This window comes from Paroedura picta, unplaced genomic scaffold (assembly GCF_049243985.1).
Source record: "Paroedura picta isolate Pp20150507F unplaced genomic scaffold, Ppicta_v3.0 Ppicta_v3_sca21, whole genome shotgun sequence".
Classification (NCBI taxonomy): domain Eukaryota; kingdom Metazoa; phylum Chordata; class Lepidosauria; order Squamata; family Gekkonidae; genus Paroedura; species Paroedura picta.
The window spans coordinates 2,579,721-2,595,994 of NW_027518618.1; the positions used below are offsets into that span (position 1 = coordinate 2,579,721).

General features: G+C 47.4%; 1 protein-coding gene across 7 annotated transcripts in view; it reads left to right on the top strand.

Annotated features, from left to right (window-relative positions):
- LOC143828263 (adenosine deaminase domain-containing protein 2-like) overlaps positions 1-16,274 on the top strand; it is a 28,128-nt gene that overhangs the window by 5,231 nt on the left and 6,623 nt on the right. For all 7 annotated transcript variants that reach the window (XM_077318551.1, XM_077318547.1, XM_077318545.1 and 4 more), the window contains 5 exons: positions 1,264-1,395; positions 5,660-5,704; positions 6,304-6,426; positions 9,469-9,619; positions 14,083-14,247. In XM_077318551.1, the coding sequence (XP_077174666.1) occupies positions 1,264-1,395; positions 5,660-5,704; positions 6,304-6,426; positions 9,469-9,619; positions 14,083-14,247 (616 nt within the window). The remainder of the gene's footprint in view (positions 1-1,263; positions 1,396-5,659; positions 5,705-6,303; positions 6,427-9,468; positions 9,620-14,082; positions 14,248-16,274) is intronic.

The following is a 16,274-nucleotide window of genomic DNA, read 5'->3' on the forward strand; positions in this document are numbered from 1 at the left end:
GTGTACAATTCTGATGGCCATATCTCAAAAAGGACATTGCAGAACTGAAACAAGTACAGAGGAAGGCGACCAAAATGATTAAGGGGTTGGAGCACCTTCCCTAGGAGGAAAGGCTGAAGAGCTTGGGATTTTTCAATCTAGAAAAGGGACAACTAAAATAAGGCACTGTATAGATTTATAAAATCATTCAAAAGGGGAAGAAACTGGATAGAGAGCACCTTTTCTCTCTCAGTGCTAGAACATGGGGAATGGACAAACTTTGAATTGTGGGATCCACTGCCAATGGCTTCAAAAGGGGGAGAGGTTATGCAGGTTCACGGAGGATAGGCCCATCACTAGCTACTAGCCAACGGTGAAAAAGGCTATCTATGTTCAGAGGCAATATTCCTCTGAATTTCAGGGCCAGGAGGTCACATCAGGGGAAGGTCTCAGCCTCGTATAAGTCCTGTTTTTTCGGCCCTCCAGAGTAACCAGTTGGCCATTGTGTGAGCCAGATGCTAGACTACATGGACCAGTGGTCTGATCCCACAGGGTTCTTCTGGTGTTCTTAGTTGCAGGCTTCGTAAGAGCACATGACTGGAACTTCTGCCTTTTGCAGCTTGAGTGTTGCGGAATGCTCTAACATCATAGCAGCTTAGCCAATCGCTTTTTCCTTGTTAGCCTGAAGATCTGTAATGCATGTGAGCGGCACCCACAGGTTAGCTAGGCCATTTGGTGAGATTTAAATGCTATGAGGGAATGTTTGGGTTGGAGAGACCCATGGGAGGTTCCATGTCCTCTGCTACCCAAAGAGGCCGTCTCCTAATTAATTGGGGAAATTAGCTTTAAAGGGGATGTTGCGAGAGAGGGTAACTTGGAATCTCCACCAATGTTTACAGGGATTGTTCCCTTAGAGCTGGGGTGGGCAAACTGTGGCCCTCCAGATGTCCATGGACTGCAGTTCCCATGAGCCCCTGCCATCTGGACTCTGGAAGGCCACAGTTTGCCCACCCCTGCCTTAGAGAATTGTTGAAATAAACCAGTTGGATGTTTGACCAGAAATGCTTTTTATTAAGGGGGAATAAGGAGTACAGCATACACACAAAACACACACATGGCTGTGTAAGAAAATAAAGGCGGACAGGGGAGAGAGTATTTTGGGGGAAGGCGCTATTCACCATTCTAGATGAGGAGCAGCAGTAAAATGACCAGCGTTTCATAGAAGCAGGGGTGCAACACATTGATTGTATATCTCTTCTGTCCCATACTCTTGTTATTCTGCAGATGCCTCCCTCCCTCTGCCCCTTTCCCCAAATACTCTTGCTGTGGCCACTCCTTTCAAGAATCTGCTCCTGGACGGATGGGATCAGCCGGTGGACAACGATGGTGACAAGCCAGTGGAGGAGCAAGATCAAGGTGTGTCTTGTGAGACTGGCAAAGACTGCCTATGTTGTTTTTCATCTAGCAGGCCTTGCTGGTTTGATGTGGATCTGGGAACTTTGAATTCTGCATACAGTTTTTTCCACTTGAATAAGCCCATCCCCTTCCCTGACTTCGATAGACCAAGGCCCATTCTGCACACGTTTGATAATGCTTTTGCAGCTGGATTTTCCTGGGCGGAACAGGATAATCTACTTCTAAAGTGCATTATGCAACGTGTGCAGCATAGGCCCCGAAAAGTCCGATCTTGGTAGATCTAGGGAAATAAGCAGGGTTGGCCTAGACTAGAACTTGGATGGAATACCAAGGTTGTGAAGCAAGGTCAGGCAATGAGAAACCAACTCCCAATGACTCTTGCCTGGCTGTCAGACAACCTTAGGACCTCCTGGCGCAATTATACACATGCCATACGTTTCAATAAATTTAAAAGTCTGTCCCCCCCACCCAGAATAAGACCCAGCCAGTTAGCTGGGTCTCACAAGCGAGGATTGGTCAGGATTAGTCCACTATCTTTAAAAGAATTAAATCGTTTTATTTTAAGAAGAAAAATAATATGGAAAGGGTGTGTAAAAGAAAAGGGGGTTTAATGTGAGATCTGACATATTACTAGTCATAGTTAATATTCAGTCAGGTGTGTAACATGCGATATATAATAATAATCATAATCATAATAGTTTTATTTTTATAGCTCACCCTTCCTTCAGGGCAGGTAACAACAGGGAGTAATTCTGAAAATGCTGAAAATAATAATGTGGTAAAATATGGTGGCTAAATACATTGGTTATAATAATGAAGCAAGGATTACTGTAAAGCAGCGTCTTTGAACCTTTTGACTGTGTCTTCAAGGTAGCAGGAAGTGATGTCAGCTGGCTAGGCATCCCTGCTAACACCCTCCCCCCGGAAGTGAGAGGAGCCTCCGCCAGCAAAGGCTTAAATTGCCAGGGCCCCTCCCCTTCTCACCCCCTCCAGGCTCATAACTGGCCACTCTAGGATGCCCAAATAAGAGTAGAATTGTGTTTAAAAACATGAAAAAACTCTCTTTTTCTTGTCTCTCAGAGCTGAAGATGGCAGGCACAGGGTGAGAGGGCTCCCTCCAGCCGCCATTTTGAAACCCCCCACACTGTGGTACCGTTGAGGCGTCTTTGTGGTAGCATACAGTATCGTGGTACTGTGGTTGGGAAACCCTGCTGTAAAGACTATGAGGAGAAGAGAAACTTTGGGTTTTTTTTTGCTTATATGACTAATACCCGCACTCTTCTTTCCCAGTGTACAGAGGCACTCAGTGCTGAGAGAAAAGCATTCTACACATGTTCAGAGGTGACATTGTAAGGCCATGTGTGAGCACTGTTTCCCAGAACTCACCACTGAGACAGAAAATTCCCAGCATTCCCACCCCATGCCTCTTTTCTACCGGCAAAAATAATATGAGAGGGGTAGGACCCAGTGAAGGACCAAACACAGGGCAAGTTATGAGGCACTGGATACTAATATGGCAAATTAAATATACAGAGTATACTTCAATGAAGTCTTTAAACTTCCATTGTTCTTTATTCTTTGATATTCAGCAAGTCCCAACACATTTCACTCTTTAGCTTTTTCAAGGGACATCAGTTGTTTGATTTTGTGAAATAACTTTGATTTTGTGAAATAATCTCTTGACAACAGCTACTTTCCCTACCCCCCCACTCCCCTAGTGACTCCTGCTCTATGTCAGAAGGATGTCAGCCAATCTAGCCTGGAGAAAAATCCCTTCCTGACCCTGCAGTGGCAATCGGCATTACCCTGGGCATATAAGAAAGGACCATAAGAGCCGAATGCTGGCTCACCCCTTCCCGTCCTCCCTTTCATCACCATGAGCCAGCGTGGTATAGTAGTTAAGAGCAACTGCCTCTAATCTGTAGAGTCAGATTTGATTCCCCACTCCTCCATGGGTAGCCAGATGGATGACCTTGGGCTAGTCACCCTCCTTTTAGACCTTGCCTACCTCACTGGGTGCCTGTTGTGGGGAGGAAGGAAAGGCGATCAGAAGCCACTTTGAGACTCTTTCAGGCAGTGAAATGCAGAGTATAATACCAACTTTTCTTCTCTCTAAATTCATAGTAAATCATTGTTGTCAGATGGCCTCTGTTTAAACTGTTGGAAAATTGGGGCAATATTCCCATAATTAGCAGAATGCACAATGGCTCAAAGCTACAGCAGAAGCCAAATGATCTAGGCATGTATACAAGTGAGAAAATAAGCTGAAAATACTTTTTCTATTGAATATAATTTAACTACTTCATTATAGGAAAACCATTTCTATTCATGATAATGGAGCAAGAGGGAACTGATTTAGTCTAGCTTACTAGGAGGGAGAGAGATGCAAGAATCTATGTCCTGCCCTCATGTTTTCCAAGAGTCTGACAAAGTGCAAAAGAGAGGTGTTGAAGAAGGCCAAGAAAGAAGGAAATTCCCTGAGATTATCTGTCTACACATTAAAAGGACAGCAATGATGTAGAGATGGGAAGTATCTTCTGTGTCCTAGCCTCTCTCTCTTTCTAACTTTCTAGCCCACCTCTGCAGCCTGAGACATCGCAGAGTCCTTCACCTCCAACAGAAGGAGAGCCCACCACCTCATTTAAAAAACCCACTGAGAAACCAGGGAGTCTTCCTAGCACTAGGCAGATCTTCCTAATTTAATTTCAACCTGTTGGCTCTGGTCCACCTTTCAGGGGCAACCATAGGAGGGTCTGCTCAGTCATCACTGTTGACGGCTGTCAGTGGACCTCTTCTGGATGAATTTGTAATAGCAGATGCTATACTCAGAAATTTAGGTCCGGGATTGGCAACAAGATGGTTGGTACCATGAAATGGGGGGCTGTGCCATGTGTCCCAAAGGCCTTGTGTCTCTCCCCCTCCCATGTCTTGTAGACAGATGTGTTCTGGATATGTCATGCTTGGAACTTAATTCTGATTTGGATCAGAACAGCGGTGTGTAAAAATAGGGGGGCTGCAGCATTCTCGGGGAGTCCTCATATGACAATTTGTTGGGAAAGCTCACATTTAGAAGAAGAGTTGATTTTATGCCCTGCTTTTCACTACCCAGAGGAGTCTCAAAGCACCTTCCCTTCCTCTCCCCAGAACAGACATCCTGTGTGGTAGGTGAGGCTAACAGAGCTCTAACACGACTGTGACAAGCTCAAGGTCACTCAGGTGGTGGTATGTGGAAGAGTGGGGAATCAAACTTGGTTCTCAGATTAGAGGCAGTCAGTCTTAACCACTACACCAAGCTGTCGCTCTTTATTCCTTTATGGTTCTAGTCTGTAGATTCATGTGTGTTGGTCTGAAGCAGTAGAACACTTAAACTCCCACATCCTGTGGTCCCAATATGCATTTCAAGCAGACTCACAGAGCATGTCTAGGCATGCATGCACATGGGGGAGAGAAGGATTTAGTTGTGTATATAAATTTAGAGCCTCTTGTGGCGCAGACTGGTAAGGCAGCAGTCATGCAGTCTGAAAGCTCTGCCCATGAGGCTGGGAGTTCAATCCCAGCAGCCGGCTCAAGGTTGACTCAGCCTTCCATCCTTCCGAGGTCGGCAAAATGAGGACCCAGCTTGCTTGCTGGGGGGTAAAACGGTCATGACTGGGGAAGGCACTGGCAAATCACCCCGTATTGAGTCTGCCATGAAAACGCTGGAGGGCGTCACCCCAAGGGTCAGACATGACTCGGTGCTTGCAAAGGGGATACCTTTACCTTTATAAATTTATAAGTCATGTAGAGAGCTAGTGTGGCATATTGGTTGAGTGTGGCAGCCTCTAATCTTGAAAGAGCAGGATTTGATTCCTCACTCTACTACCTCAAGCCTGCTGGGTGATCTTGGGACAGTCCCTGTCTGGGAATTTTAGTTTGGGGGGCATTGCCAGATTGTAAATGCTTTAATTTTTAACCTTGTCTGTTGATTTTAATGTTGTTACCCACTGTGAGCAATATGGAAGGACACAATAAAAAAGAAATATATTATTACCATCTCAGAGCCCTCTCAGCTTCTCCTGCCTCACAAGGTACCCATTGTGGGGAGAAGAAGGCAAAGATTATTGTCATCCAGTTTGAGACTAATAAGAATGTAAGCCATCTAGTCCAATGCTCTTGTGTCACACAATGGAGAGGAAAGCGGCATATAAAAACCAGCTCTTCTTCTTCTTCCCTCAAAACTCTTAATAACAATGTGGTGTTTTGTTTTGTTTTTTGTATCTTCTAGTGTTGCCAGCTGCCAAAATTCCTTCTGTAACATCTTTATCAGCAGGTAAGAAAGAAGCTTTGAAGTCTGCAGTCTTTGTGCAGAATCTGGATTTGCCCAAAGGACTTTCTGCCTGAAGTCAGTGACAGGTTTCCTGCCTAGAACCCTGTTCCTAGGCATGAGGGTGCCCTGTTCTAGATCAAGATTATGGGAAGCCCCCCCTCCATCACCACACCTTGTTTCAGGTCTGAAACAGCACCAGGGACCACCATTTCTTCCCATACACCTGGGGAGGATCTTGCCAAACACATCTGACTGTTGTGGGGTATCCGGGCATGACGTGTGGGCAGTATGGCGCCCTGTTAGGTCCCCACAGCTTCTCCACCTGCAGCCCATAGGTGACCTTGGGCCTTGGGCCAGTCACAGTTCAGAACTTTTGGTGCCACCTACCTCATTGGCAGAGTGCAATTTGAACTGATCGACCCTCATTGGCAGAGTGTTGTGTCTCAATTGGTGGCCCACCCCTGGGGAGGGCCAATCAGGTAGTGGGTGAGCCGTCAGTGTGGATTTTATAAGATTTATTACTGATGCTGATAGCTAGTACTGTCTCTGGCACAGTGACGAATGCTGACTCTTCTCATATCAGTCCCTCTTGTCTCCCCCAGTAAACCAGATTCCCCACGACCATCGCTGTGCTGCCTTGACCAGTGACATCTGCGAGATGCTTCTCGGGGGGCTGCCTTACCAAGACTGCATGAGCACCGTGGCGGCATTCATATTGGAGAGAGGTGAGATCCCAGCATCAAGTAGGGTTGTGACTCAGTGGAAGAGTGCTTGGCATGCAGAAGGTCTCCGATTCAATCCTTACAGCCCTTACAGCGGCAGTAGCATACTCCATCTGGCACCCTCTGTCCTCCCTCCCCCTCAAGTGGGTTACCAAGGGGTGGAGTAGATATGACCTGAGTTTTTACCACATCTTGTTCTATTGTCTGGGGATTTATGTATGATATGTTTTATATGTTTTATTGTATGTTTTTGTTGGGGCAAAAGACTCTTCCGCCCTGGCCTTGGCAAAAGACTCCCCCCCCCCCCTGGCCTCAGTAAAATTGTCACTTGTTGACCGGTCCCCGGTGATAAGAAGGTTGGGGACCACTGCTCTGGAGGGCCATCAACAGGGCAGAGAGCCTGAATCTTTCATAAGAACATCGGAAGAGCCGTGCTGGGTCAGACCAGGGAGGGCCCATCCAGTCCAGCCTCCCGTCTCACCCAGGAGCCAGCCAGTTCCTCTGCAGGGCCAGCCAGGGCAGGGAGGCCGAGGCCTTCCTAAGGACATAAGGGGAGCCCTGCTGGGTCAGACCAGGGGGGGCCCATCCAGTCCAGCCTCCCGTCTCACCCAGGGGCCAGCCAGTTCCTCTGCAGGGCCAGCCACAGGGCAGGGAGGCCAAGGCCTTCCTAAGGAGATCAGGGGAGCCCTGCTGGGTCAGGCCAGGGAGGGCCCATCCAGTCCAGCCTCCCGTCTCACACAGGGGCCAGCCAGTTCCTCTGCAGGGCCAGCCAGGGCAGGGAGGCCGAGGCCTTCCTAAGGACATAAGGGGAGCCCTGCTTGGTTACGCCAGGGAGGGCCCATCCAGTTCAGCCTCCCGTCTCCCACAGGGGCCAGCCAGTTCCTCTGGAGGGCCAGCCACAGGGCAGAGAGGCCGAGGCCTTCCTAAGAACATCAGGAGAGCCCTGCGGGGTCAGACCAGGGGTCCATCCAGTCCAGCCTCCCTTCTCTCACAGGGGCCAGCCAGTTCCTCTGGTGGGCCAGCCACAGGGCAGGGAGGCCGAGGCCTTCCTAAGGACACCAGGAGAGCCCTGCTGGGTCAGACCAGGGAGGGCCCATCCAGTCCAGTCTCCCGTCTCACCCAGGGGCCAGCCAGTTCCTCTGGAGGGCCAGCCACAGGGCAGGGCAGCCGAGGCCTTCCCCTGAGGTTGCCTCCTGGCTCTGAGATTCAGAGGCATAGTACTCCTGGATGTGGAGGCTCCCCACTGGGTCTAGTAGCCATTGATAGACTGGTCCTCTGTAAATCCATATAATTCCCTTTTAAAACTGTTAATTCGTGTGGCCTTTCCTGCCTTACCAAGACTGCATGAGCGCCATTGGAGAGAGATGAGATCCCAGCATCAAGTGGGTCCTTGGTGGTGAGGTCTTGTTTTTCCTATGCTTCAATTCTTTCTGGTGGTGCCAGTCTTCTAAACTCCTAATGTATTGCTTACTGAACGTCCTATTTTGTTGATTGTATTTGTGTAACTTGCCTTGAGGTAGATGATAAATATGAATAAAATAAACTTTTCATGTGTTTTAATTTTTTTTGGGGGGGAGCCCTCAAGCACCTTGATCTCGTGGAAAGGCCTCATAAAACATTTAAAATAAATGAATGTTTATTTTGCCCTGTTGCTGCCTGAGGGTTTCCTTGAATGGATCCATTAGCTCAAATCCAGTAGCAGGTCTGAGACAAATAAGAGGTCTCAGGGTATAAGCTTTTTTTTACCCAAGTAGTGTGGTTTGTCTGGTGTTCCAGTGCCCAATGAAGGACACAACAGGGAGATTCCAGAAGTAGAGAAAACTTTATTGTGATAAAGGGGACCTTGGAAGCAGAACCCGTGTCTTTTGATTACATGCACACATGTCTTTTGATTACTGCATAATACTTTCTTCATATCTGTATAAGTACATTTTGTCAAGTCTCGGGTATAAATACATCTTGGCCTTACATGACAAAAGTTTGGCTTTCTGTAGACCTAGCAAAAATAGGCGCTTGCAAAAATACTTCCCTTCCGATATCAGAGTGTCCTGACAGGGCCCGCAGATCGTCCGGGAGCCCATTCCACCAGGTAGGGGCCAGGACCAAAAAGACCCTGACCCTGGTAGAGCGGGTTACAGAAATCCAGCCTGGAAGTAACTGTTGCATGGATCACAGCGGCCAGGTGTTCTGGGGACAAGTTGGGTGCTAGTAGCCGGGCTTGACGCAGATGGAAAAACGCCATCTGAGCTGCTGTCGTGATCTGAGCTTCCATGGACAAGGAGGCATCAAAAACCACTCCCAAATTCCTGGCTTGTGGTACAGATGACAGTTGCACCCCATCCAAGCAGGGAAGTTGCCTAATTTTTGAGTCTTACTGTATAAGGTAAAGGTAAAGGTATCCCCTGTGCAAGCACTGAGTCATGTCTGACCCTTGGGGTGACGCCCTCTAGCGTTTTCATGGCAGACTCAATACGGGGTGGTTTGCCAGTGCCTTCCCCAGTCATTACCGTTTACCCCCCAGCAAGCAAGCTGGGTACTTATTTTACTGACCTCGGAAGGATGGAAGGCTGAGTCGACCTTGAGCCGGCTGCTGGGATCGAACTCCCAGCCTCATGGGCAGAGCTTTCAGACGGCTGCCTTACCACTCTGCGCCACAAGAGGCTCTTACTGTATAAGGAGAACATATAAATTGTTATTTTTGTTTTGTAGAACACTGAATGTCCTTTGTTAGTACTTATTGATTCATATTAAGGTTTCTTTATTGTGGTGAGTGCTTTTGTACTAAAATTGTTACCCATCAGCCTTTTGTTACTTGTCAAGTATTGTAAAAGAATATTTTTGCTCAGACCACACCTGATGAAAGCTATTTGGCACAAACAATCATTTTGTGTGTCACTACAAGGAAAATAAAATTAAGAAAAAGACTGCAAGTGAGTTTGTTTATTGCATTTAAAAGACTCCTGTGTCAGACACAGTTTTCCTCTATTGTTCCTGTTTCTGGAGCCATGGCTGATACTTTCTCTGCTTTCTTTCTTGTCCCCGCAGAGGTTGCTGGCAGCCAGAGTTCCTGTGGGGAGACCTATGAGCTCGTTGCCCTGGGAACAGGAGACGTTTGCTACGAGGGTTGGATGGAGTTTGATGGCAGGACTCTCCATGATATGCACGGGCTGGTGGTGGCCCGCAGAGCACTGATGAGGTAAGGTGCCCTTCTGCCTACCGCTGGCCTGCCAGACAGACTTTTTCCCCAGCTTGCCTACAGAAAAGCAGCTTGTGGAGAAAGGGAAAAGGGAGCCAAGGGTACTTCATTGCTGAGAGAATGCAAACCAGGGATAGCCCTAGGATAGCCCAGGCTATCTGGAACTCATTGAATCTCAGAAGCTAAGCAGGGGTGGCCCTGGTGGATACTTGGATGGGAGACTACAAAGGCCAAGGTTGCTATGCAGAGGCAGGCACTGGTAAACCTTCTGCCTTGACCTGGAGCTATGAAGTAATTGGGCTGTGGTAGTGCTTTTGTCTAAGATCTTCCCAGTTGCAATGTATGGCTGGGAAAGTTGGAACACGAGGAAGGCCGAGCGTCAAAGAACTGAGACTTCTGAACTCTGGTGCTGGAGACGACTCTTGCGAGTCCCTTGGACTGCAAGGCGAACAAACCAGTCAGTCCTAGAGGAGATCAGCCCTGCCTGCTCCTTAGAAGGCCAGATCCTGAAGATGAAACTCAAATACTTTGGCCACCTCATGAGAAGGAAGGACTCCCTGGAGAAGAGCCTAATGCTGGGAGCGATCGAGGGCAAAAGAAGAAGGGGACGACAGAGAATGAGGTGGCTGGATGGAGTCACTGAAGCAGTCGGTGCAAACTTAAATGGACATCAAGGAATGGTAGAGGACAGGAAGGCCTGAAGGGTCATTGTCCATAGGGTCGCAATGGGTCGGACACGACTTTGCACCTAACAGCAAGTGCTTTTGTAGTTTCCTGATTGTTTAGTTCCGTGCCTTAATTTCTACCTACCTCCACAAGCGCAAACTGCTGCAATCTGGGAAAAGTCGTAATCAAGTGTAGCTGTACGCATAAATATCCCAAAGCAATGTTGCTTGATGGGAGTGATTTTAAATGCAAGGATGGGCACGAATGATGAGTCATTGTTAAATAAGTATGGGTTCAGCCCCTCTGCTGCGGGAGGGTCACGTAATCAGAAGCATACTAGGTTCTTGGACACGCTGGTAAATTTTGCTGGCTTGTGCCTTACTCAGATGGCCTATAAATTAAATCTAAGCCTCCTGAATAGGACAGTGCAGGGCAATTCACTTTCTGGTCCAGCTCAAAACACTCTGCAATAGATTATCTTTTAGTCTCCCAGGATCTTCATGCAAGAGTTACCAAGTTATCAATGGAAGTGAGAACAGAGAGTGACCACCTGACTCTTAGGTTAAGTTGGTCTGGAGGCCATCTTCCTCTACATCAGTGGCGCTCAACCTTCCTAATGCCGCGACCCTTTAACTGAGTTCCTCATGTCGTGGTGACCCCCAACCCTAAAATTAGGCAAGTGTTAAAGAGAAATTAAACTGAAACTGACCAATGGCATGAAGATCCATTGTTCAGGATTGTATATAAATTGGTTTTCTTCCGGGGGTTTCTCACTTCAGTTCTGCCTCTTGTCCCACCATGCCGATCTTGCTCTTTTCCGCTGCTCCAGACAGACAAACGCTCTATCTCGATATACTCCGCAAGGCTGTTGTGTGCATGGCGCCTATGGAGTACATCTTCATCCAGTGGTTTTAGGTTTTTTAATTAAATAATTTTTATTAATAAAAAGGTGACGTTAGATGTGTGAAACAGCAAAAATTACACATGCATTGCTCGTTTGTAAACAATATCAAAAACCTTAGTATTGCAACCTAAAATATTGTCCCTGACATTTTTTGTATTGCCTTAGAGCAGGGGTCGTCAAACTGCGGCCCTCCAGATGTCCATGGACTACAATTCCCAGGAGCCCCCTGCCAGCATTCACTGGCAGGGGCTCATGGGAATTGTAGTCCATGGACATCTGGAGGGCCGCAGTTTGACTACCCCTGAACTAAGGTATAAGTTTCCCATATTTTAGATAACCAGTCTTGGATTTTTGGAATAATATCCACTGTCTAGCATATACTGGCCTGGCAGCTGTAATCATATGCAAAGCAATAATCCTATATCCGCCTGAAATTGTAGGAAGAAAATGTAGTTCATTTTCTGCCTTGTGATGCAGCTTCTTATCAGGACTATGCAGGTGCAGGCTGCCTGCAGAGATGCTTTTCAAGCTAAGCACCAGAGCCCCAACGCAGTGTGCATGCATGTGGTTTCCTGCCCTACGCCCCTCCTTTTCTGCCGCTGCGAAGAAACCTGTCCACAGAGCACCATTAGCGTTGTCTGCGATTAGTTCCAAAGCAATTTTTAAGAAGTGCTACCACTGTGGAATGAAAATGCTGCATGTGGATGAGCATGAAAAATGCCTTTTGCGTCAGGGTGAGGCGCATAATGTTGGTGCTTGCCAAATTTGTCAGAAGTTTGGAGGCCAAGACATATGAAGAAAGGTTGGGGCAGCTTGGTCTGTTTAGCCTGGAGAGGAGACGCCAGTTGGACTGAGACAGATTGGCCATTCTTGTGCTTTTAGATTTGTCAGCCGCGTTTGACGTGGCCGACCACGAGATATTGGCCCACCACCTTGCTGGGGCTGGCATTAAGGGCTGTGCTAAAATGTCTGGTCTTCTTTCTCCGGAACTGGACACAAAGGGTTGCAGTGGGGGAGGAGTTAGCCCCTTCTGGGCTCCCGTGTGGAGTTCCTCAGGGGATGATACTCTCCCCCACACTTTTTAACATCTACAAGTACCTTCTTGCCCAGCTGGTATGGGGATATGGGCTGGATTGCCATCAATATGCAGATGACACTCAGGTCTACTTCCTAATGGATGGCCAGCCGGATTTCCCGCCCCCCCCCCATACATTTGCCAGCAGTTTGGAAGCAGTGGCTGGATGGCTAAGGCAGAGTCACCTGAAACTCAACCCCTCCAAGACGGAGGTCCTGTGGCTGGGTAGAAGGGGGCATCCCATGCCTGGATGGGGTGCAATTAACATCGGTACTGGTTGCCAGGAATTTGGGGGGTGACCTTTGATCCCTCCCTTTCCATGGAGGCTCAGGTCACGAAAGTAGCCCGAATGCCGTTTTTTCATCTGTGCCACTTCCAGATTAGAGTTCTGTAGCTCGCTCTATGCGGGCCTTCCCTTGGCTTTGACTTGGAAATTGCAGCTGGTACAAAATGAGGCTGCAAATGTCCTCACTGGAACATCTTGGAGGGCCCATATTCAGCTGGTGCTACGTCATCTGCACTGGTTACCAATCTGCTTCTGGATCAAGTTTAAGGTATTGGTTAGAACCTTTAAGGCTTTACGCGGCCTGGGTCCTATCTATCTGTGGGACAGCTTATCTGTTTATTTATTTTATTTTTTATTTTTATTTTTTATTTTATTTCTATGCTTATTATTATGATCATTTATTATTATTATTTAATTTTTAGACCGCCCTTCTCCAAATAGGTCTCAGGGAGGTTTACAACATAAATAGATAAAACACAATAAAATCCCCATAAAAACCCCAATTAGCATCAACAAAAGTTACATATAACATATAAGCGGCGGTGGTCACAATTCTGATCTTAGTTACCTGACTTCCCCCCCAAGTCCCCCACAGGGTCCCCCACAGGGCTCTTCAGTCTGTAGGTATGAATTTACTGGTTGTCCCATGCCCCTGGGATATACATCTGGCCTCGACCCAGGCCAGAGCTTTTTCGGCCCTGGCCCCAACCTGTTGGAATGAGCTCCCGGAAGAGCTAAGGGCCCTGCCAGAGTTGTCAGCTTTCCGCAGGGCCTGCAAGACGGAGCTCTTCCGCCAGGCGTATGGTTGAGGCCAGAGTGGTACCCGGTGTTACCATCTGAGGATCTCTAAATTGAGGTCAGCTAGGTTCCTTGTTCCCAGTGAGAGAGAGTTATTGACCCATGCTGAACTGGGGGAGAGGTTTGGTATTTATTATTCGCCATCTTGCCATGCTAAAGGTAAAGGTAAAGGTATCCCCTGTGCAAGCACCGAGTCATGTCTGACCCTTGGGGTGACGCCCTCTAGCGTTTTCATGGCAGACTCAATATGGGGTGGTTTGCCAGTGCCTTCCCCAGTCATGACCGTTTACCCCCCAGCAGCAAGCTGGGTCCTCATTTTACCGACCTCGGAAGGATGGAAGGCTGAGTCAACCTTGAGCCGGCTGCTGGGATCGAACTCCCAACCTCATGAGCAAAGCTTTCAGGCGGCTGCCTTACCACTCTGCGCCACAAGAGGCTCTCTTGCCATGCTATGTTATATTTTATATTAAGGGCTATTTTATGGGGTTTTACTATATTTTATTGATTTTGTAAACTGTTGTGAGACATTCGACATCGACGTATATAAATATAAAGATAAATAAATAAAATAAATATAAATAAATAGATATGCCGTTGAGTAAGACTGTTCAGTCCAGATCTCCCCTTTCTCATCTCTTGGCGGCCTCCAGAAACTAAGAACCATTCTGGATCTTTGTCCCTCCATTCTAGTGGGCCCACTTTTGGCTTTGATCATTTCATCAATCCCTCTGCAGGTACTTCTACAAGCAGCTCCTCATGTTCTGCAGCAACGACCCTGCGGCCGTGGAGAAATGCATCTTTTGCCTCACAAAGGACGGGACGCGCTTGGTTCTGAAGCCGAGATTCTTCCTGCACCTCTATTTGAGCCGCAGGCCCAGCGGAGCTTTGGAGAACTTGTCGTGAGTGTTGCCGATGGATCAGAAGAGAGCTGTGGTGTGGCTGTGAAAGCACACTGTGAATGGACCTTGATTGGGAGCCGGGGCCTGTCAGCATGGGTGCTATTAGTTAGGAATGGCTTCTGCAGTGGGTGCTAATGGTTAGGAGATGATCCCGAGGAAGTTGTTTATTTTATTTAAAATTTTAAAAGATAAAATGAAAGAAAAAAAGCTACAGAGCAAAAAAAAACCTGAAGCCATAGGATAAGAACTACAGAAATATAAAGGAAAGGATTCTGATTGGCTCTATGCAAATACAAATTAAGTTACAAACTTATCACTTACTTTAGAAGAACAAGAAGAGTTTGCTTTTATACTCTGCTTTTCACTGCTTGAAGGAGTCTCTAAGTGGCTTCCAATCTTCTTCCCGTCCTCTCCCCACAACACAAGACTTGTGAGGTAGGTGGGGTCTGAGAAAGCTCTGACAAGGACTGCTCTGCAAGAATGGCTCTAACAGGACTGTGACAGGACAGCCCAAGGTCTCCCAGCTGGCTGCACGTGGAGGAGTGGGGAATTAAACCCGGCTTGCCAGATAGAAGCCGCTGCTCTTAACCACTACACCAAGCAGGCTCTCTTCCTTTTTTCTATTATATAAATCCCATCCCTCCAATCATCAAAAGTCATTAGTTCATTTTTTACCCTTTCCTTGCAAAAAGTCTATAAGGGGCTTCAAGTTAATGTTAAACGTAGACATTGTCTTTTCTCTTATCCAAGAAGTAAGTTTAGCCATCTGCAGATTCCATCATCTACACCAGGGGTGGCCAGATGGTGGCTCTCCAGATGTCCATGGACTATCATACCCATGAGCCCCTGCCAACATACATGGGAATTGTAGTCCATGGACATCTGGAAAGCCACAGTTCGGCCACCTCTGGTGTAGTGTTTCAACCTAACCTAAAGAACCAGGTTTGACTCCCCACTCCTCCACAAGCTGGCTGACTTTGGACCAGTCCCCATTCTCATAGAGATGTTCTTACAGAGCAATTCCCTCAGAACCCTCTCAGCCTCACCTTCCTCCAGGGCTTCTGTTGTGGGGAGAGGTAGAGAAGGCATTTATAAGCCACTTTGATACTCCTCCCAGTAGTAAAAAGCAGGCTTCAAACAACCAGCTCTTCTTTCTTGTGTGCGCCCTGCTTATTTACTCAGGGAATTCATGGGTGGCTTCCCCAGAGACTTGCTAGAGGCAGCCTGCCAAGTTCAAAAAGCACTATAAGATTGACTAGAAACCCAATAAATTATCAGTGTAAACCGGAAGCTCTACTGGACTCTGATTTTATTACTCACCCACAGTAATTGTGTAAATGAAGCGAACATTTTTTTTAAAACCTCCTGGGTCATTAATAATCATAGAATCATAGAATCATAGAACCATAGAGTTGGAAGGGGCCATACAGGCCATCTAGTCCAACCCCCTGCTCAACGCAGGATCAGCCCTAAGCATCCTAAAGCACCCAAGAAAAGTGTGTATCCAACCTTTGCTTGAAGACTGCCAGTGAGGGGGAGCTCACCACCTCCTTAGGCAGCCTATTCCACTGCTGAACTACTCTGACTGTGAAAAACTTTTTCCTGATATCTAGCGTATATCGTTGTACTTGAAGTTTAAACCCATTACTGCGTGTCCTGTCCTCTGCAGCCAGCAGAAACAGCATCCTGCCCTCCTCCAAGTGACAACCTTTCAAATACCTAAAGAGGGCTATCATGTCCCCTCTCAACCTCCTTTTCTCCAGGCTGAACATTCCCAAGTCCCTCAACCTATCTTCATAGGGCTTGGTCCCTTGGCCCCAGATAATCCTCGTTGCTCTCCTCTGTACCCTTTCAATTTTATCTACGTCCTTCTTGAAGTGAGGCCTCCAGAACTGCACACAGTACTCCAGGGGTGGTCTGACCAGTGCCGTACACAATGGGACTATGACATCTTGTGATTTTGATGTGATGCCCCAGTTGATACAGCCCAAAATGGCATTTGCCTTTTTACCGCTGCATCACACTGC